The sequence below is a fragment of the Lissotriton helveticus genome, chromosome 5_1, assembly GCF_964261635.1.
Source record: "Lissotriton helveticus chromosome 5_1, aLisHel1.1, whole genome shotgun sequence".
Lineage (NCBI taxonomy): Eukaryota > Metazoa > Chordata > Amphibia > Caudata > Salamandridae > Lissotriton > Lissotriton helveticus.
The window spans coordinates 56,394,756-56,417,600 of NC_136065.1; the positions used below are offsets into that span (position 1 = coordinate 56,394,756).

At 44.8% G+C, this 22,845-nt stretch overlaps 1 protein-coding gene across 1 annotated transcript in view; it reads right to left on the reverse strand.

The window, feature by feature from the left end:
* LOC144752380 (butyrophilin subfamily 1 member A1-like) overlaps positions 1–13,561 on the reverse strand; it is a 373,692-nt gene extending 360,131 nt beyond the window's left edge. Inside the window, exons 1-3 of the mRNA XM_078640315.1 lie at positions 13,492–13,561; positions 12,722–13,069; positions 7,866–8,144 (exon numbers count right to left, since the gene is read on the reverse strand). Coding sequence (XP_078496441.1) covers positions 7,866–8,144; positions 12,722–13,069; positions 13,492–13,561 — 697 coding nt within the window. The remainder of the gene's footprint in view (positions 1–7,865; positions 8,145–12,721; positions 13,070–13,491) is intronic.
* Positions 13,562–22,845: the final 9,284 nt, after the last annotated feature.

The following is a 22,845-nucleotide window of genomic DNA, read 5'->3' on the forward strand; positions in this document are numbered from 1 at the left end:
CGTGTCTAGTGATTGTCATTTTTTTGGGTCATTTGTGAAATGCATATGACAGACTACATGCCTACTTTTAAAGGACCGTTCTAGTGAGTTGCATGCGGTTTAGTTTCACTGCTGTGCACTGTGGTTAGCGAATCACGTGTGAGATAAACACAGTTTGGGAGGGCTTTCCAAGTGGTCTCCATATGTGTGCTAAAGAGGCACATCTTTCTTTCTCTCTAATGGCATACCATTACCGTCCGTTAACTAACTAAACTGTCCACAAACGCGCTGTGTGCTGATGGTCATGTGTATTTTGAGCCCGTTCCCGCCCCCCCTCCCACTGTCCGTGTGCCCGTCCCCCCTCTCACTGTCCGTGTGCCCGTCCCTCCTCCCGCTGTCCGTGTGCCCGTCCGAGTTCCGCATCCCAGGGTCCATCTCATCAGTCTGAGACCGTTTTCTTGTTTATTGTAGATTCCCGCGAGATTTTCTGGGGTGTTCCTTTGGAAAGGGGGTGGTGGCAGGGTTTATTCCATCCTTACAGTGAATGTCTTTCTGAAAAGGGAGCTGTCGTGCTCTCGCTCAATGGAATGTGGGGGTGCCTGAAGTACTGCCCACCGGGGCTGCCAAGTAGAGCTGCAGCTAATTCTTTGTGTGATTGGTGAATCTTAGAAGGGTGGGTTAAAAGTTTGATGTGGGGTACTAATAGCGGAGGCGGGGGTGTTGAGAGAGTGCTTCAGGGGTGAAGAGGCATCTGTTTAAGGAGGCAGCATACAATGTTGGAATCATTGAGTGCTCTGACACCTTCGGGTAAAGTCCGCCGCGCTATAAAAAAAACCGCATACATAAATAAATAATTGTAGGGTGCTGATTGTAGGGTCATTCGCCAGCCAGAAGCAGACGGCTGTGGTAGGCAGCGGTCATCCCATGCGGGGCTGTAGTAACTGCTCTCGTACTGTGGTAACAAGTGCGATGTCATAGTACCGGTGCATTGGCAGCTCTAGGCGGGTCCCGCCAGTGCCAAAGACCAGATCTGTAGTGATCGACAGCAAGTTCAGCAACGAACCCTCCACCCCATGCTTGAGTTCTGGGCTGACAATCCACTACCCCGCCTGCTCTAATACTGGGCGTAACGATCCTGCATTCCCAGCGATGCCTCGTGTCATCCCACCCCTTCGACTCCCAGTGCTTCGATGTTGCAACCCTAAAGCGCAGGACTGTAACAATCACAACTACGCCGAGGCCTGGAGTGCAAATGTAACAGCCCCCCCGACTGTGAAGTGCGGGCTGGTTGTAATAAACCTCTGCCCTTGCGTATGGAATTCTCTGAGCCGCCCCCAACGAAACGGTTCCACCCGAGACTCTTCCCATCATGAAAAGCTGACACGAGTACCCCTCCCCCGCCGTCAAACTTGAAATATTGCTACCCAGAATTGACTCGACTCACCACAACAACAAACATTCATAGAGACCCTGTAGTATAGAGCGATGCGTGACGCTGCCGAGGGGCGCGTCACTACGCCCAGGACTCTAGCGGTGGCTGTGGGCTACTGACCTGGCAACTGTCCAGCCAAGCACCGCGCTGAGGCCGAGCCCTGGCGGGAGGGGAGGGACAGCTGGGCTAGTGGCGGAATCCACGAGAAGGAATGCCCACCTTGCGCTCCATTTTGTGTCTGTCCCTGCCTCTGACCTGTTCTTGCAGCACCCACAGACCGCCGGCGTTCACGCCATGGAGGAGGTTGGTCCCTGGAAACCTAGATCTTGGCGGAGGGCACTCGGTCGCTTCCTGCCACGGACGGCTCTGACCTCCGTACGCGGCGACCTGCTCTTTAACGAGTTACTCTTTCCACACAACGAATGTCAGCATTACCCTTCAAATTGCGTTCTTGATTTCTAAATGTAACACCGACTCATAGAGGACAGGTACTCTGGCTTCCAATGCGACCTGTTCTTCCTTGTATCATCCTCACAAAGATTAAATACGGAGTTAACCCCTCCGGATTTTAAATGTTTTGGGGTTGACTGTAAACAGACATCTTCAGCGAATGCATTTTCTCACTTAGTTACTGGCATACTCTCAAGAACTTGTCAATCACTACAAAAGCTTCGTTATTGTACCAGATGTACCGCTGCACGATACACAGAAGATGTTTTTCACTATTCCCTTGGCAGGAGAGGAGGATATGCTGGGATGAGGCTTGCCGGGAGTGACGGCCTTGGGTGGCAGTAGGCTTTCTTGAGGTGCAGTTAGTCACCGGTGAGATTACACTGGTATGGCGAGATAGGGATGAAATCTGGAAACCTATTTCAATCAATACTGGAATATCAGATAAACACCACTTTTCCTGTCGCCTCCAGGACACGTGGTTGCAAACGGTTCCTCTAATTTTGGGATTGGTAGCTGAGGTGGGTGTGTGTGTGTGTGTGTGTGTGTGTGTGGCTCTGGGTGTGTGTGGCTCTGGGTGTGTGGGTGTGTGGCTCTGAGTGTGTGTGTGGCTCTGGGTATGTGTGTGGCTCGGTGTGTGGGTGTGTGTGTAGCTCTGGGTGTGTGGGTGTGTGTGGCTCTGGGTGTGTGTGGGTGTGTGTGTGGCTCTGGGTGTGTGTGGCTCTGGGTGTGTGTGTGTGTGTGTGGCTCTGGGTGTGTGTGGCTCTGGGTGTGTGTGTGTGTGTGTGGCACTGGGTGTTTGGGTGTGTGTGTGGCTGTGTGTGTGTGTGTGTGTGTTTGGCTCTGGGTGTGTGTGTGTGGCTCTGGGTGGGTGTGTGTGTGGTAGTAATTACTGTCTGCTGAGCTCGTCCGTAGGGTACAATAGGTCTCACATTGCGAGAGATTAAGCTAATGGCAATGTAAATGACAATGCCATTTATTTATATGTTTTCAAAACCAACACATAAATACAAAATTTGTCATTTACAATGCCAATAGCTCTAACTTTTACAAAGGCGAAACCGTTGTATTGTAAATGCTTGTTGTATATCAGCCCTGTGCTCCTCTCACCACAACCTTCAGACCTGGCTGAGCTGAGAGCTCCGGACAGCCCCCAGTGCTGCTGCTGATAATACAATGGACTCTTCTCCCTCCATCAATGGATTGAAACCAAAGCAGAGCCTGAGAAGCACCACCCTGCAGGGACAGCTGTGCCCCCCGAGCCTGGCTCCAGCCCCCGCCACCCTCGTCCTACAAAGGGTTACGGCAATAACACTGCTCCTGGATCACAGAGGCACAGATTTACAAAACTGCACAGCGAGACACTGCCTGGCAGAGGGACTTTGCGTCACACTGCGAGGATGACGTCACCTGCACAAACCAAGAAAAGTGAGCTTCGCGCTTTCGCTTCGTGCATCGACGAACAGCGCAGAGCAGGGTCACGTTTACCCACATGATCATCTGACGTCAGATCTTGGTCACGAAGGGAGTTCGATGGTAATCCACCTCGCGCCGTGGGGTGAACTTTACACCAGCGAACAATGTCAGCTGGAGCTGAAGGTAATACTACCACGAAAGGCATGGGAATGGATGAGAGAGGGAGAAGGAAAGAGAGAGAGGGGGGTGAGAAGAGGTGAGGGGGAGAGAGAGAGAGAGAGAGAGAGGAAGAGAGAGAGGGAAAGAGAGCGAGCGGGAGAACAAGAGAGAGGGAGAGACACAGAGAGATGGAGAGGTAACGTTAGAAAGAGAGAAAGAGAGAGAGAAAGTAAGACAAAGAGAGAGAGAGAGAGAAAGAGAGAGGGAGAAGGAAAGTAAGACAGAGAGAGATGGAGAGGGAAAGTGAGAGAGATAGTGCAGGAGAGAGAGTGAGAGAGAGAGACAGATACACAACTTGACTCTTCCAGTCACTGGTTCGTAGATGCAATTGGACCACCATAATTTTGGCTCCACCCTTACACATCATAAATTTGCAACATTTATGTGCCTTTAGCACATGTACTCTGTGTGCCCTAATATTCTTAAAGTAAAGTGTTGCACTTACATGTATTACTAAAGTGCATTCACTATAGAGATAGAGATTCATATACTTTGTGTGCCTTAATCCTAATAACATGGACTGCAGTATTAGGATATGTGATAAAGCCACCCTTTTATTCCAAAAGATTGTTTATCATTGAAATGAGAAAGATAATATAATGTGTGTACTAATGTATTGCATATGCATTTATAATGCAGTTCTTAGTCACATTTATACTTGTATTTGTAGAGTTATTTTACTTTATGAAAGTGTAACATGGATCTAATGTACTCACGTCTTCTTTTACTTGTAAGTTGCACTTACACACGCATATTCATTGCGTACCATTGATTTCCTATGCTAACTTGCCCTCACTGGGCCTGTAATCCTTTCTACATGAGATGCCGCTTTCCCATTTCTGCTCGCGTCTGTTCCTTGCAGGTTCATTCATACGGTTTGTGAGTTTGGGAATAGATACAATACTGTATTAGTGATAGAGAGAGAGCCTGAGAAAAGGACCTTGACTAGGAACATGGAAACCAAAGCACCAACGGAAAGCTTCTGATAACCAAGGTTAGCAAGAAAGGCAGCCAAGAACAAGGTCGTTCCCAGGTCTGCTCTGGGAAAATCTGCAAATTTTGCTGATTATAACGTGGAAATGGAAAGGGCGATGGGGACTCATAGGGCATTTCAGTGCCGGTCAACGAGGAGCGCTGCCCTATGATGAAGCTTGACAGCCCCTGGGGGGGAGGAGGGGGTGGGAGGGGGTGAGGGCAACATGAGGCAGTCTAGTCGGCTGTCTCATGATCCTGGTCTAGACACACCTGTTTAGAATTCTCTTTCTCCCTCATTAAGAACAGAAGCCCAATGTTTGAGTCTTTGATTGACCCACAGGAGCAGGGGCTCTGGATCTTCTAATACAGCTGCAGGTCCGCCCCTCTGCCCCACCTCTGTGTTCCGCAGAGTAATCTAATTGATACGTTAGGTCACTTTCCCCTGGACGGTGAGAGGTTCAGACTCTATGCTTCTCCTTTGAACACTTGTTCCCCTGTCCCCTAGAAGACTCTTGAGTGAGCTTCTGCAAATCTGACACCTTCCTGCATTTCCTTATTTTTATGCATTTTTTAAAATCCCCTTAAATTTCCGAACGTTTATTGGTTCAGACCTGAGATTAGTGACTTTAGACTTTACTCATGTTGAAATGAGAGAGAGACTCTTTAACCTTATTCTCTGCTTCCTGATCCTCCTCGTGTGACCAAATGGGTTACACTGTAAATTAACTGTGTTGAATCCGAGGTAACGCCTTTATCCTCAGTCGACTAAGAAAGGTCCACGGATGACTATTGGTAAGAGGGTCGCCCACACTGGATCACAGGGTGCTTATAACGAGATATTTCTGGCTAGGCGCAGCCACACAGCTGACGACGCAGCACCTGATGTCACTCAAACAATGAACAAACGCGCCGTGCCATGATGACGGGTAGACTCCATTGCTGCCACAAGAAGCGCCAACACAGTCAAAAGAATAAGCGACAGCAGGAATGATTGCTCATTGCCAAAAGTACTGGCATGTCTGCTACGTCAAAGACAGACAGTTCCAGGCTGTTAATGTTTCCTCTGAGGAGGGAGAAAAGATCCAAGGTTTCAATAACAAGATAACCAGTTTCCAGGGTCTTACCAGTGTGGTGGTGGAGGATGGGTTGCAGCCATTCTTCAGACCTACAAGTCATTCAAATTAACCTTGGGCTGGTGACTGCCCTTGAAGAGATGGAAAAAATATCAACACCATGTCACAGAGACAGATGGACATATGGTGGGCCTTCAAGATAGTACGCTTCTTATGCCATAGATGTGAGATCCTTGTAGATCTACACAACTCAACAATGACACCAGAAAACAGTCTAATGATAGTTGAAAAAATCCTTAGCTAGACCTGTGCATGATTTTTTATATATGGACATAATTGTGAAGAATGCCCGAATCACATGACGTTTGCAAAAGTTTCTCCATTTCGCTTAACATTAAATTTCACATCAATTTTTCCGCAAGGCTGGTTCATGAAGAAAATTCCTTTTGGAGTCACATTTTCTGCTGGAACCTGTCTCCAGTGGCACCACAAGTAATGTTCGCTCAGAAAAGTTATGCACGATTCCAGGCCAAAATGTTTTAGCCCCCTTGAGGAATTTTCCTGAAATTACAGGAAAAAAATTATACTACATATACTTAGGTCTACACTCAGTATAACGATTACCACACTCACATGACAAAACACAGAGGACTGTCGGACAAACTAAAGCCATCATTGTTTAAATGACCAAGTCCTAAGGGGTTGTTAAGCACCTCTCATCAGAACATGTGCTGGAAGTCATGCACCCTCCCCACCCCCGCCAGGATTGTCTCAGCCGAGGAGGGACACGCTGTGTCCTCCATCCTCTGTAGCAACCCACCTCCTAACATTGGAGTTCACAATGTGCAAAAACAACAGCCATGCCATGGACCATCTTGGAGGAAGCTAAAGCAGTCTATCCTTAGACAGGTCTAGGCATCAGGCCTTGATTTGAGCATGACAAATCAATGATGGTGCATACTCTTGTGTTGTAGGCTTCTTCTGCTGCGGTCATTGCATTTGCAAGAATGTCCTCTGCCAAGTCCTCAAGGTGTAACCCTAGTCGTCTATGGTAGAGACGCAGATTAAACCTGTTGCCTTGGACCACCAATGTACTCATGGGTTGTGATGGCCATATAGTCCAGTTTCCTAGTAGTCCTTGTCCAAAAACACTAGTTTCAAAGCATCGATTTATGGTGCATCGCCTTCATATGTATAACTCTTCAGTACACATTAGGAATTGACTAGTCTTAAGGTCCTGAACATTAACTCTTCATCAGCCCCACCTCTGTAACGGACTCTACTCATTTTCCTCAACAAACATCACCTCCTCTGCCACAAATGTTGGGGTTGATTCCAGCCCATCCATTCAAATGAGATATTTTATAACTAACATGGCACCATCAGCACAATATCAAATATGTCTCATGTCTGCCAAATTCTAAAGAACCTCTTAAGTTTCAAACGTGAACCAAGCACACTCCCACCTCATCATATTGCCACTAAGCTGCTGGCTCTAAGCTAAAAACTGAGAAAGTACAAGCTACTGCTGGACATATTTAAAAGAGAGAACTGTGGGGCCCCCTATTGCCTACATTTGTATATAGCACATGAGCACCAAGAACTATAGATGCGCTTTACTTATCAGCAGCACAAAGAGGTGTCACAATGAGCAGGAAATGGAAACAATGAGAGGAAGAATGTGGTGAAGACTAGAGCGAAGATGAAAAGACTGGAGGGGAGGAGAGCATAGAGGGTGACGAATGAAAGAGAAGGGGAGGAAGGGTCATGGGTGGGGACGACACTGAAAGGAGAGAGAGGAGGGCGAAGGGTGATGGGAGGCTAGGAGGAAGGGATGAGGGGACCGGAGAGGGAGGGACAACCCCGACCCTAATCTGGTAATGGCCCTTAAGCCACTATCCACGACCTTCCACTTCCAGTCTTTTCCTCGTCTACCCCTGCTTCACTGCAGCTCTGCCACCAGAAAGCAGCAGAAGGTCCTCTCTCCCAGAGTTCAAGAAGAAGGCAGAATTCTACCCCACACTGCAGTAAATATGTACTTTTCACACCTGGATGTCTTAATAGCAACACATGTATTTGTGGAATGTGTATCTGTCTGTCTTTCACTGGGATGTTCAGGCAATATGGCCTGAACATATGTAGCAAATCTTTTCAGTGGCTTAAGGGTAACTACCCACCCATCTCATCTATGTACTATCATTAGTACTCTAGTAAACGTTTCTGGTTGAAATGCTATGGGCATTCTTACTCCTAGAAAAATAAAAAATAAAATATACAATATTTTTACTTTTACAACGCATGCAGTGTGTCCAGGTTCTCACCTGTTACATGGACTGTAGATTGCTTCCACTCACTCAGGAGGGGGGTTCGGATGCAGCAGGACAGGGCGCCGGGAGGACCACTGAAGATATAAGTCACCTTAACATGAAACAGGCGTTTGCCACCCACAGCCTTCACTTCAGTGGTTGATGGTATGTTATTCCCGCTGTCATCTCTCCACTGTGCTTCTGGCTCAGGGTACCAGCCCGCAGATTCACACACAACCGCGATTCCTCCATCCTGCAAGTCTTCCAGATGGATGTGCGGCTTGGAGCCCAGAGCTGGAAAGGAATCAAGAGGTTTATGGCAGGTTAGGAGTGAGATCCCTGCTCCTCTGTGAGAAGCTTGGGATGCAGTACTTAAAAGGGTGCTCGTGCCAGGGTTGCTGAGCATGTGCCAGTGGGTACAAGGATAATAATAGCAAGTGACGCCGTGCAATCAGTGATTCCCTGATGTGCATTAGTGAACTGCTCATAGTCCCGCCCCCACCTAAGGTGTGTTTTTATCTTTCACTAGTTAAACTACCCGCCTCTGTTATCAAGTTCTTCTGTAAAACATGTCACACGTTTTATTCTCAGGCCCCAGAATTCCACAAGGGCCATTGGTTGTCTCCACTGACTTCCTTTATGTTCTCCAGTTGTAATGTGGTCCCAGGGTTCTTATATTCATTCCTGGTTTATTTGCACAATAGTTTCCATTCTTTATGCGTGAAACCATTGTGGAGCCAAACGTCTTTCAATAAAGGTGTAATGAAATCATAAGTTATTGCAACTGGTAAACAGGTCAGATATCTTCAGACTCTGAATAAAACCGAAATCTTGGATTTTGAGAATTGACCTTCGGGTAAAAGGGGCTAAAAATGAATATGTAATAAAGATAACATCTTCAGCTGTTTCATAGCTTCATGAAAAGGCAGTGTACCGTGTACTCAGAAGCACACAACAGCTTCTCAAGAATCGACTACTCCCAGAAGCATAGTTGTCACACAAGAGGCCTGGGGATTATCAGACCTCTCCCCTATATGGGTAGTGCTCAGAAGAGGGAAAAGTGGAACTGGAGAGGAATGGTATATAGATTCTTGGTACCAATGAGGAATGGTATATAGATTCTTGGTACTGGAGAGGAATGGTATATAGATTCTTGGTACCGGAGAGGAATGGTATATAGATTCTTTGTACCGGAGAGGAATGGTATATAGATTATTGGTACCGGAGAGGAATGGTATATAGATTATTGGTACCGGAGAGGAATGGTATATAGATTCTTGGTACCGGAGAGGAATGATATATAGATTCTTGGTACCGGAGAAGAATGGTATATAGATTCTTGGTACTGGAGAGGAATGATATATAGATTCTTGGTACCGGAGAGGAATGGTATATAGATTCTTGGTACCGGAGAGGAATGGTATATAGATTCTTGGTACCGGAGAGGAATGGTATATAGATTCTTGGTACCGGAGAGGAATGGTATATAGATTATTGGTACCGGAGAGGAATGGTATATAGATTCTTGGTACCGGAGAGGAATGATATATAGATTCTTGGTACCGGAGAGGAATGGTATATAGATTCTTGGTACCGGAGAGGAATGGTATATAGATTCTTGGTACCGGAGAGGAATGGTATATAGATTATTGGTACCGGAGAGGAATGGTATATAGATTATTGGTACCGGAGAGGAATGGTATATAGATTATTGGTACCGGAGAGGAATGGTATATAGATTCTTGGTACCATAGAGGAATGGTATATAGATTCTTGGTACCGGAGAGGAATGGTATATAGATTCTTGGTACCGGAGAGGAATGGTATATAGATTCTTGGTACGGGAGAGGAATGGTATATAGATTATTGGTACCGGAGAGGAATGGTATATAGATTATTGGTACTGGAGAGGAATGGTATATAGATTCTTGGTACCGGAGAGGAATGGTATATAGATTCTTGGTACCGGAGAGGAATGGTATATAGATTATTGGTACCGGAGAGGAATGGTATATAGATTATTGGTACCGGAGAGGAATGGTATATAGATTATTGGTACCGGAGAAGAATGGTATATAGATTCTTGGTACCATAGAGGAATGGTATATAGATTTTTGATACTGGAGAGGAATGGTATATAGATTCTTGGTACCGGAGAGGAATGGTATATAGATTCTTGGTACTGGAGAGGAATGGTATATAGATTCTTTGTACCGGAGAGGAATGGTATATAGATTATTGGTACCGGAGAGGAATGGTATATAGATTATTGGTACCGGAGAGGAATGGTATATAGATTCTTGGTACTGGAGAGGAATGGTATATAGATTCTTGGTACCGGAGAGGAATGGTATATAGATTATTGGTACCGGAGAGGAATGGTATATAGATTCTTGGTACCGGAGAGGAATGGTATATAGATTCTTGGTACCGGAGAGGAATGGTATATAGATTCTTGGTACTGGAGAGGAATGGTATATAGATTCTTGGTACCGGAGAGGAATGGTATATAGATTCTTGGTACTGGAGAGGAATGGTATATAGATTCTTGATACCGAGAGAGGAATGGTATATAGATTATTGGTACCGGAGAGGAATGGTATATAGATTATTGGTACCGGAGAGGAATGGTATATAGATTCTTGGTACCATAGAGGAATGGTATAAAGATTCTTGGTACCGGAGAGGAATGGTATATAGATTCTTGGTACCGGAGAGGAATGGTATATAGATTCTTGGTACCGGAGAGGAATGGTATATAGATTCTTGGTACCGGAGAGGAATGGTATATAGATTATTGGTACCGGAGAGGAATGGTATATAGATTCTTGGTACCGGAGAGGAATGGTATATAGATTCTTGGTACCGGAGGAGAGGAATGGTATATAGATTCTTGGTACCGGAGAGGAATGGTATATAGATTCTAGGTACCGGAGAGGAATGGTATATAGATTATTGGTACCGGAGAGGAATGGTATATAGATTCTTGGTACCGGAGAGGAATGGTATATAGATTCTTGGTACCGGAGAGGAATGGTATATAGAGTCTTGGTACCGGAGAGGAATGGTATATAGATTCTTGGTACCGGAGAGGAATGGTATATAGATTCTTGGTACCGGAGAGGAATGGTATATAGATTATTGGTACCGGAGAGGAATGGTATATAGATTATTGGTACCGGAGAGGAATGGTATATAGATTATTGGTACCGGAGAGGAATGGTATATAGATTCTTGGTACCGGAGAGGAATGGTATATAGATTCTTGGTACCGGAGAGGAATGGTATATAGATTCTTGGTACCGGAGAGGAATGGTATAAAGATTCTTGGTACCGGAGAGGAATGGTATATAGATTCTTGGTACCGGAGAGGAATGGTATATAGAGTCTTGGTACCGGAGAGGAATGATATATAGAGTCTTGGTACCATAGAGGATTGGTATATAGATTATTGGTACCGGAGAGGAATGGTATATAGAGTCTTGGTACCATAGAGGAATGGTATATAGATTCTTGGTACCGGAGAGGAATGGTATATAGAGTCTTGGTACCGGAGAGGAATGGTATATAGATTCTTGGTACCGGAGAGGAATGGTATATAGAGTCTTGGTTCCATAGAGGAATGGTATATAGATTCTTGGTACCGGAGAGGAATGGTATATAGAGTCTTGGTACCGGAGAGGAATGGTATATAGATTATTGGTACCGGAGAGGAATGGTATATAGATTCTTGGTACCATAGAGGAATGGTATATGGAGTCTTGGTACCGGAGAGGAATGGTATATAGATTATTGGTACCGGAGAGGAATGGTATATAGATTCTTGGTACCGGAGAGGAATGGTATATAGATTCTTGGTACCGGAGAGGAATGGTATATAGAGTCTTGGTACCGGAGAGGAATGATATATAGAGTCTTGGTACCATAGAGGAATGGTATATAGATTATTGGTACCGGAGAGGAATGGTATATAGAGTCTTTGTACCATAGAGGAATGGTATATAGATTCTTGGTACCAGAGAGGAATGGTATATAGATTCTTGGTACCATAGAGGAATGGTATATAGAGTCTTGGTACCATAGAGGAATGGTATATAGATTCTTGGTACCGGAGAGGAATGGTATATAGAGTCTTGGTACCGGAGAGGAATGGTATATAGATTCTTGGTACCGGAGAGGAATGGTATATAGATTATTGGTACCGGAGAGGAATGGTATATAGATTCTTGGTACCGGAGAGGAATGGTATATAGATTCTTGGTACCGGAGAGGAATGGTATATAGAGTCTTTGTACCGGAGAGGAATGGTATATAGAGTCTTGGTACCATAGAGGAATGGTATATAAATTATTGGTACCGGAGAGGAATGGTATATAGAGTCTTGGTACCATAGAGGAATGGTATATAGATTCTTGGTACCGGAGAGGAATGGTATATAGATTCCCGGTACCGGAGAAGATTGGTATACAGATGCTTGGTACCGGAGAGGAATGCTATATAGATTCTTGGTACCGGAGAGGATTGGTGTACAGATTCCCGGTACCGGAGAGGAATGGTATATAGATTCTTTAACATGATTGCGATTCCTAAAATTGCGAAAAACATGATGCATCCCAATTTTGTCAATTGCATTCGCAAACGGCCGAAAATTGCGATTCGCACCGTTGCGAATGCAATTGACAATGATGCATGTGGGCCCTACTCTCAAAAGCTGTATTATGACTGAACTTAAAGAGCACTGCTATATATTTTGAGACGGGCGTTTCTCTTCCTTGTATGCTCGCATCTCTGTGAAGTTTCTGAGATACTGAATATGATTGAACAGGGCGATCAGAACAATAATTTCATAATTAAATGTACATGTGACTGACCTGCCACCTTCAGTTCCACCACTGCCTCTTCATAGAAGAATCTTGTATCATAGAAGCATGTGTACCAGCCGCTGTCAGAAGGTTGAACATTGTGTACCATCAAGGACACGCGGCCGGCTTTGATGCCATCTTTAATCAGGGTTGTTCTGCCTCGGTACTCTTCCATCTGATATTCATACTGGTCCTCTCTGTCCCGATACAAGTGGACAAGGTTCTGGTATTTGTCTTTAAACCACCTTATAGTCATGTTCTCTGCATTGATCTGGGGTGACAGGTGGCATGGTAACACAGCATCTTCTCCAAGAGGGATGACCAGGGGCCGGTCCAGTCCAATGACTGAAAATAACCCTGAGAAAAAATAAATATGTAGAAGGTTAAGAGAAGGAACACAAAGCATGAAACATACAAAGTGTAAATTGGAGCATAATCCTCAAATGTGCTGCAGATTATATCTGTTAGTGAGCACCTTTTAAAACCTCTCAACAGTCTCAACAGACCCCAGCTATTAGAGAAGATAATAATATGAAGGACCTGGTGGAGGAGCTCGCTCTCACACCTTGTCTTTCAAGGAATTGAGGTCCTTATGCAACTTGAAAAATATACCAAGGGGCCTGCATCCCAACAAACAAGGGCTCCAGGAGCTCCTGGCTGGGTATGCTAAGGGAAACCCCTCGTAACATGGTGATGACAAATCAGAAGGGGAAGAGGTGATAGAGGAGAAGGATAATTTCCCCCTCCAATCATCTCTAGGGAGAGGAGGGTCCACCTACCCTTAACTCCAAGAATCACACTCTGGGATCCCAGGCCACACACAGGTGGACCAGGACCCGGGGAAGACATTGGGAATATCCCCAGTGAAGAGGACAGCTTTTCAGCAAAGCTGGCCAAGAGAATAGACCTAGAGTCCAGAATCCTGGCTCTAGAAGAAGAAAGGAAAGAGATGGGTTTAGCACCCACCAATGGTGGCAGCAATACTAAAAATAAGGATAGGATGGAAACTTCTGATCCTAAAATCCCTAAAGGGATTGTCCCTAAATTAAAGGAAGATGATGACATCACCAAGTGGTTCACAGCCTTTGAGAGGGCTTGTGAAATAAGAACAGTAAAGAAACCTCTCTGGGGGGGGCACTCCTGTGGGAACTGGTCTCTGGTAACTGCAGAGACAGGCTTCTGATCCTCTCTGGGCCAGGTGCAGGGTCCTATGATCTCATGAAGAGTACTCTGATTGAGGGAATTGGGCTCACTACTGAGGAATACAGAATTAGGTTCAGGGTGGCTCACAAAACCCAGACCCAGTCCTGGATTGACTTTGTAGAATACTCAGTAAATACACTGGATGGTTGGTTAGCTGGACATGATTTTACTGGACTTTACAATTTGTTTATGAAGGAACATATATTAAGTAATTGCACAAATTAAAAGTTGCATCAGCATTTGGTAGACCTAGGTCTAATTTCTCCCCAAGAATTGGGAAAGAAGGCAGACCACTGGGTCAAGACAAGGTTGACTGGGGGTGACCAGAAGAAGGTGGTTACAAAACTCCTATGTGCCTCAGCCCTATAGGGGGAAGAACGTTGATCCCTCCAAGGCCTTGGGACATTTAACTGTAGATAAAAATTGCCCCCACAACAAGGACCCTAAGGCACCCAGTACAGCTAATCCTGGAGCAGCAAGTCTACAACTGGGATCAGAAGAGTGCCCTGAGCAAATCTGGATGCACACTCAAGCAAGACTAGTTTCCATGGGGGAGGTTGAGTTTGCCACTGTAGATGTGTGGCCACCTAACTTAAAGAAGTATTTACAGTACCCCTGGGTGAATGGGAATAGAATAGAAGCTCTGTGGATACAGGTGCCAGTGTCACTATGGTGAGAGATACACCGTTTTCCCCTGAGCAATACTTGATTTGGAAAGCTTTTCCAGTCACCAATGCTGACAGTGTCACCACTAATCATCCAATGGCTATGATGACATTAGACTGGGGGAGGAGGGGTTACTGGCCTGAAACAGGTAATAGTCTCTCAAAAGCTACTAGCTGACTGTCTGCTTGGAAAGGTTGAATTGAAAACCCATGTAGCCATTCTGGGTATCCCTGAATTAGTGTGTATGCAAACAACAGCGTACAATTCTGGTTTAAATGATTGCTGTTAGGCTATAGGAATAGCCCTGGCCCTATGGCAAACATCATGGAGCTCTTACAACCAGATCCCGAGGTAACATTTGACATTGATATTAGAATAAGTAAAGGTGCCATAAATGGAGTTTTTTAACAAACAGGTGACTTCTCAAATTGTTTTGTGATGTCCTGACCACAAATGACAGGAAAACATTTTAATTGTAGTTAATCAGTAAGCTCTCAAATGAATCTCAAAAACAGGTGTATATGCTCCAGCATTTATTTTGAAAATTAACATAGAGGAAAATATAAAGAAACAGAGGATGCAACATAAAGAATCTTGCATAATGCCCAAATAATGTGTTATATACAACTGATAAATTGTAGACATTTTCCAATCTACAAATCAACCACTCTCTTCATTTGCCATATGAATGATTATCAATATGTTAAGATAAATAAATGACACAGATAGTCCAAGATAGAGATGAGTGGTGCATCAAAGTTTCGGTCTCAATTGGCAAACATCCACAAGACCATGTTCAGGACTGTGTTGTTTTGAGCAAAGATAAATGGAGCACCCCACTCTGACAACAAAATATTCAAAGCTATAATACAGCAGAAAAAATTGTCTGTAAAGAGCAAAATACACCTGTGGTGAATAGAGCAGATTAAGAGAAAACTGCTGTGATGATAAAAGAAGTGAAACCATCACCTAGCTAAACAAGCATTGGCAAAGCCAATAGGTCTCGACAATGCCTGAGCTATTGGCCTTGTCAAAGTGAATGTCTTTTAGCCATGTTGTCTAGCAGCACATCTGCTGTTCAGCCTGGCTGAAAGTCACTAAAAGCTCAGGATCACAGGATGTTGAGCCGATGTGCGTCTTTACTATGTTAAGCTTATTGTCCTGCCCTTCCTAACACAAAAAAGCGATACAAAGTGGCCTGAGCCGGCTGCATGATAGCACTTTTTTAGTGACTTTCAGCCATGCTGAAGAGCAGGTGTGCTGCCTGACAACATGGCTATGAGACATTCATATTGAAAAGACCAATAGATAGGGCATTGCCAAAATCTATTGGCTTTCCCAATGCTTGTTCGGTGTTGACAAAGTCTAGCCGAACAAATATGGAAGGGAAACTGAGAAACAGTTAAGGAGCTTTGAAGTGAAGTGAGGATGTGTTGTTACAGCCAGAGCAGCCGACAAGGGAACTGGGAAAGAAGGTTTGAATCTCGGGGGCGGCTGAACAGTTTGTGATTCTGGGCAAATCAGTTACGCTTATGCCTGCCAATGACAATGAATGTGTCATTGTAGAACGTAACTTGTGAGCACTTAAACATGCGCGGAAAATCCCATGGCTGAAATACGTCAGGGACTCCTTTGTCAACCTCGGGCGCGTAGACTTATTTGACAAACCTGAGACAATAAAGTTAAAAGATATAAGCGATATTAAAACAATGTTCCCAATGGTTGCGATGGCGCAGCGCGAAACTGTTGAACTGGGGAAACACTCGGTTATAGATTATATTTTAGTTAAAACGTCACAGGGTATAGAACCTTATTTAACATTTATGACTAATGCCCAGGATCATTTTTTGGCAACCCGTTTTAGACTAAATTATATCTACCACTTATTGGCAGTACCAGCAGGTTTTATTATAAACTCAGAAGAGAGAGGGCCCTGCGGCTGCGACATGAAGTCTCGGCAGGACACACTTCATCTAGTTTTATTATTCCCGTACTATGCCTACCCCAGGAAACTGTTTCTGAAAGAGCTGTTAAGACGAGCTAGATTCAGGCAGGCTCCGGTAGCTTTGCTGTTTTCTAAAAATGTCAACTGATGTTTTTACCCTTTATTGTGGGACAAACTTTTTAAAGGCCGCTTTAAAACTACGAATAACAAGGAGGGACTGAGTACATCAATGAGGATATGCATAGTAGGTTAAGGACTTTTCACGGATGATACTATATTTTAGCCCATTTTAGCAAAACTGTATTTCTGTGAATCATTTTTTAATGACTGTTATTTATATGCTTATACGGTTTGTTTATCAAATCGAGTAAAGAAGATTATTCATTCATTCACTTATGCTTATCCCTGCCAATGACAATGAATGTGTCATTGTGGAATGTAACTTGTGAGTACTTAAAGTGCTCTAATACCATTGGCTGGTGTTAGCAGTATGGCAAGATTGAGGTGGAACAAGCGCTCCAATACCATCAGATTGTGCAAAACAAAAATAATAAAAGCGGCAGGGACGAGGGAGGTTGTGGGGGTGCGGGTCAAGGAGGCAAGGAGGAGGGATGGGAAGACCGGCAAGCATCGACAGGAGAGGGTGGGAATAAGCAACAATGAAGGGGGAAAAAGTTCCTTTTTCGAAGTAGGATCAGCAACAAAAAGAATGCGTCATCGTGGAATGTAACTGGTGAGCACTTGAAGCGCTCCAAAACCATTGGCTCATGTTCACGCTATGGCAAGATGGAGGACGGAGTGAGCGCTCCTGTGGTAAATAAATAAATAATTACCGGTACTATTTTTCTATGCATTAAATAAAACAGATAGCTCAATAAATAAGAGGCAGGATCCGGGGAATCTGAGTCGAACAGGCTTTAATTTAGATGGCTCGAGCCAATGGACCATCGGGTTCCATCACCCGCAAAGGTTCAGGAAGGGACAGACACAAAATAAGAGGGACTGGCATGGAATGGAATGGGATGGCAGCTGCCGAGGAAGGGGAGAGGGGGACAGCTACCGGCACATTAACATTATACAGTATATATAGTAAAACAGTACAATTGCATTGAATACAGTAGGCGTAACAAGTGACTAAAGTCTGGGATGTCAAGACGACATGTACCTATAGCATATCTGATATCTCGTGTTTGGAGAACATGTTGATAGAATCTAAAAGTCATCAGGGCAAAGGCTACTTGTCACTAAGGCTGGTGCATGCATATATTCTTCATGTATATTGTATGTGCTATGAATCTTCTATGGACATTAATACAGTAATTCTCTTGCATGGAGACAGAAAGGCTAGACTATAGATGAAGATGTTTATGCGGTTCGTTAGCTAGGAATGTGAAGCCGGGGAGCTGAACTGATAACTAGAGGCATAACATATTCTTGGCAGACAGGCAGGCAGGCCAGGCCGGGCACCGCGCTGCTTGGCAGAAAGTAAGTGAAGGGTCAGGGAAACGGGAGGGGCTGCATCGCTCCTCGGAGTGGTTTCAGGAGACTTGAGGCTGAATCTGGTGTCCGGGCCCTTTGAGGCCTAGAAACGGGTGCAACTCGATGAATTAACGTGCACAATGTAAAGACGTTGGCAACATAGGCCTAATACTTGTTACTTTCAGGGGGACTGAATAACTGGCATATTAACGCTGGACACAACTAGAATTGCGTCTTTATTCGGTCAAGGGGGCATATATGCATATTAATCATGCACATATAACATACGATGGGGAACACGTAGGGACACATGACAGGGCAAAATTCACTTTTCCACATTCCCTCCTTGTCCCCTACGTTTCCTTCAGGAGACATCAATATTCATGATACCATCTATCTGTTCATACAGCATCATTTGCTCGTCTCTTATCTTCTGGGAACGGGACTTTGGACTTGGAATACAAGAGGTAGCGCACAAGCCGCAAATCGCTGGGCCACATTGTAAACAGAGACAACAACTGAATATGACCATTACTACTATTCCTAGGAATGACAGTACTTTCCATCCCCAGGCAGATATTATACTCCAGAGCCAACCGGACCATGTCCAGGTGCCTGGATTCTGGTGTAACTGATGGGCTATTTTATGAAGTCTGGTTATAGCTGAATATACAGACGGTGCGTTATTAGGAATGAAAATGCAACAACTAGATCCGATGACTCTACAAGCTCCGCCCCTATCGGCCAGTATGACGTCAAGAACAAGGCGGTTCTGAAGCACGACAAATCTAATAGCAGATTGCTCTTCAGTTAAGTTACCTAGAGCGGAAGTAGTCTCATTCACTACTGCTTCAAGGGTTCTGGTTAACCTACGTATTAACTTACTATTCTGGACAGGTCCTATGAAGAAAAAGAAACCTTTATTGAAATCTGTATACTGTTCTAGGGCAGTTTCAGTCTGATCGACAATAGGGGACTCGATCTCCCTTCTATGTCTGACGTGTACTAGATGTGAATTCCTGTGATAATCGGATGGGGCTAGAAAAACTGGTGGCAGTAGGAAGGCAATATAACATGTTCCATCCCAATCTAGGGGCAAACGTACATATGCGGTCTGACCACACACAAAATATGAATGACGTGAGGCTTTGAAAGTAGATTTCCCACTGTCACTATACTCGACCACAGTAGTACAATCACTGTGTCCTAGGTGTACTGAACCATTCTTTTGACACATAATTCACCTTTCACTGGTAGAACTGTAATAGCAGGCAAATCTGGAGTAGTCTCGGACTGAACATTCAAAACCATGAAATTGGAGGAGAAATTACCTAGATCATATACTTCATTTTCTAGATCTGACCCTGTCCTATGGGAAAGACCTTCCTTGTCTGGAAAACATGTTCTATTCAAAAGGGACTTATCGTCTGAGGATGATGTTAACGTAAACCATGCTCCACATGAACCATTGTGTGAAAACGGATAAGGAAAAAGTGGCAGAACTCCCTTCGGTGTCTGGAAAGGGGGGAGTCGACCACACACCCAACAATTAGTGGCATTGCTGGTCTGGTGTGAATAGTGTAACATACGGATGAAAGAATTGTTGCGCATGGCAAGTCGGTAGGATAACTCGTGAGGGGGTAGGTCACTAAACGTGTGCTCTACTGTATCATTAGAGGAAAAATGTACATGCGAATCAAGAGGAGGAAAAAATACATGTAAAACATAACTTATGCATGTGATCGTAAGACTCAGAAATAACATAAACAATAGAGTAATTATACATCGGCTTCGCATATTTTTACAATAATGGATTCTCTTGGAGATTCTATCTCTCTCACTATGTGGGTCTATCTCATACATGTCAGGAACCTGTCTAACCGCTTCACCCGAGAGGGACTTAAACAATTAAACTGTCTGACTTACTAGACCTTAGCTTTGATTTATACTCCTGCTGCGGAGTTTTCTCTAACAGGGGAAGTTTAGAGTCAGTATCGGGGCAGTCCTTGAAAAAAGTCTTTGGACGGAGTCCATGAAAACGTTTAACGTGACTGGAGTGGAGCCATCCCTTGCGGCCCTCCACTTTGACGGCGGTCCTTGTGGTCATCAGAACGAGCTTCGGCTCCTTCCAGCGGGGCTCCAGCGGACTTGAACGATCAAAATTCCTTATTAGAACGAGGTCGCCTGGTATGACCTCGTGCGGTTTCACTTGAGTGTTATCTGGAAAAGCAGCCGCGACCTGTGAACGACAAGAGAGTAGTGCAGACATCAAGGAAGCTAGGTAATCTGTCAGCATATTACTGTCAACATCTGTAATTTTACGTGGTATAGGTGTACCCCACATATTCGGGGGACGACCGAAAACGACCTCGAAGGGGGACAGACCTGAACGGGAGTGAGCGACCATTCTCATGTAAAAAAGGGCGACTGGCAGAGCTACCAACCAATCTACGCCTTTCTCGGCACAGACCTTCGCAATGCGGATTTTCAGAGTCTGATTATGTCTCTCGACGAGGCCAGCTGCCTCGGGGTGTCGTACGCAGTGGAACTTCCACTGGTACCCTAACAGAAGAGATACTTGTTTCATGAGTTCGGATGAGAATGGCTGGCCGTTGTCTGAATACACGACCCTGGGCAAACCATAGCGGGGGAAATACTCACGAACCAACTGCCTGGCAGTGGTCGCGGCAGTGTAATCTGGGACTGGATATGCTTCTGTCCATCTGGACAAAGCGCATACAACTACGAGGACATACTTGAAACCTCGACATCGCTCCATCTGGATATAATCCATCTGGAGGACTTCAAAAGGGTGGTCAGGAGGATGGAATCCACCTTGTTCCACCGGGACACCTTTTCCTGGATTGAACTGACAACAGATCATGCAGGTACGCACTTTCTGCTTAGCTGCTGCTCGTAAATGCTTGTTAAACCAGAGGTTCTGGATGCTGTCTAACATGGCTTTTTCTCCTAAATGTGCTGGACTATGTGCTGTATTAATAATGACTTGAACCATAGAGTCGGGGAGAAACCATGTGGCTTTTCCCTTCGTCAACCATCCTTGATCTGTCTGGACCCCTCCTTGTTCAGACCATTTCCTGATTTCATCTGGAGTAGCATGTGTCTGTATGTCTAGTACGTCTTGTGTAGGGTCCTTAACTGTCATACAAGTTGTCGGGATTGGAACGTCTGTCTTAACTGGAATGTCTGGAGTCTGAGCTGTAAGCTTGGCTGTTCGATCTGCTAGATCGTTACCTTGGGAAATGGTGTCAGTGGCTTTCGTATGTGCTTTGCACTTCATGATGGCAATGGCTGTCGGTAAATGTATTGCATCTAACAGAGCTTGAATGAGGGGGCCATGCTGAATCTTGGCTCCATGAGAGGTCATGAAACCTCTTTCTTGCCAGAGTACTCCAAAGTCGTGTACGACTCCGAATGCATAACGTGAATCTGTATATATGTTTACCTTCAGGTTCTTGGCTCGTATGCAGGCTTGGGTCAGAGCGATGAGCTCTGCTGCTTGAGCAGACAGGGTGTCAATACGATGTGTTTCTATAACTTCAGTTTCAGTAGTCACTGCATACGCGGCTACTAACTCTCCTGTACTTGTTCTCATACATGAACCATCCACGTAAAGTGTCAGGTCTGGATCGGGTAATGCAATGTCCGTCAAGTCTTGTCTTGGCTTTGTCATGGTGTTAATAACTTCCACACAGTCATGTGCGGCAGGATTTGAAACAGTCAAGGGTAACAGTGTAGCAGGATTTAAAATGTTGCAGCGTCTGATTTCTATGTGTGGCTGAAACAGTGTCAGTTCATATCCTGTTAAACGTGCAATTGTCAAGTGCTGTGTCTGTGTTCGGTTTAAAAGAACTTCCACGGAGTGCGGAACTTGTACTGTCAGGGAATGTCCTAACACTATGGAATCACTTTGTCTGATAGCTAGAGCTGTGGCTGCAACTGACTTGAGGCACGCAGGCAGAGCCTGGGCTACCGGATCTAATGTGCTAGAAAAATAAGCACAGGGCTTGTGTTGTCCTGCTTGATCTTGTGTGAGAACAGATAATGCTGTACCATCACGTTCAGTAACAAAAAGTGTAAAAGGCTTACTGTAGTTTGGTGTCGCTAGCACCGGAGCTTGACATAAAGCTTTCTTTAACTCATTGAAAACAAGTGTATGTTCCTGGGTCCAAGGGAGGACAGTCGATGACGCTGCCGCCTGTGTCGTTAACTGTATCAATGGTTTGGCTAGATATGCGTACTGAGGAATCCATTGTCTGCAGTAAGAAGCGAGGCCGATAAAAGCTCGTACCTCCTTCTGTGTCTTGGGCTGTGGAAGATGTGCTATTAACTGGATACGGTCAGGTGTTAACTGTCTACCCCTCTTGGACAGTAAGTGTCCCAGGTATACCACTTGCTGGACACAGAACTGTAGTTTCGAAGGGGACACCTTGTGCCCCATTTCTGCCAGGAAATACAAGACTGTCAGTGACGCTCGTTCGCAGTCACGTTCAGTACGGGCTGTGATCAATAGATCATCGACATACTGGATCAGGGCAGTGTCAGTTGGCATGTGAATACTGTCTAGTTGTCTCTTAAGTGCTTGACTGTAAATACTAGGACTTTCTGTGAAACCTTGAGGAGCACGTGTGAATTTATAGCTTCTTCCATTTAAACAGAATCCGAAAAGAAACTGGCTGTCTGGATGAATGGGGACACTGAAAAAGGCGTTCTTGAGATCAATAACAGTAAAGAACTCTGCTTCAGAATCAATGGCAGTCAATAGGGAAGAGATATCTGGAACCACTGGGTACTGGGGTATGATACATTTATTAAGTTC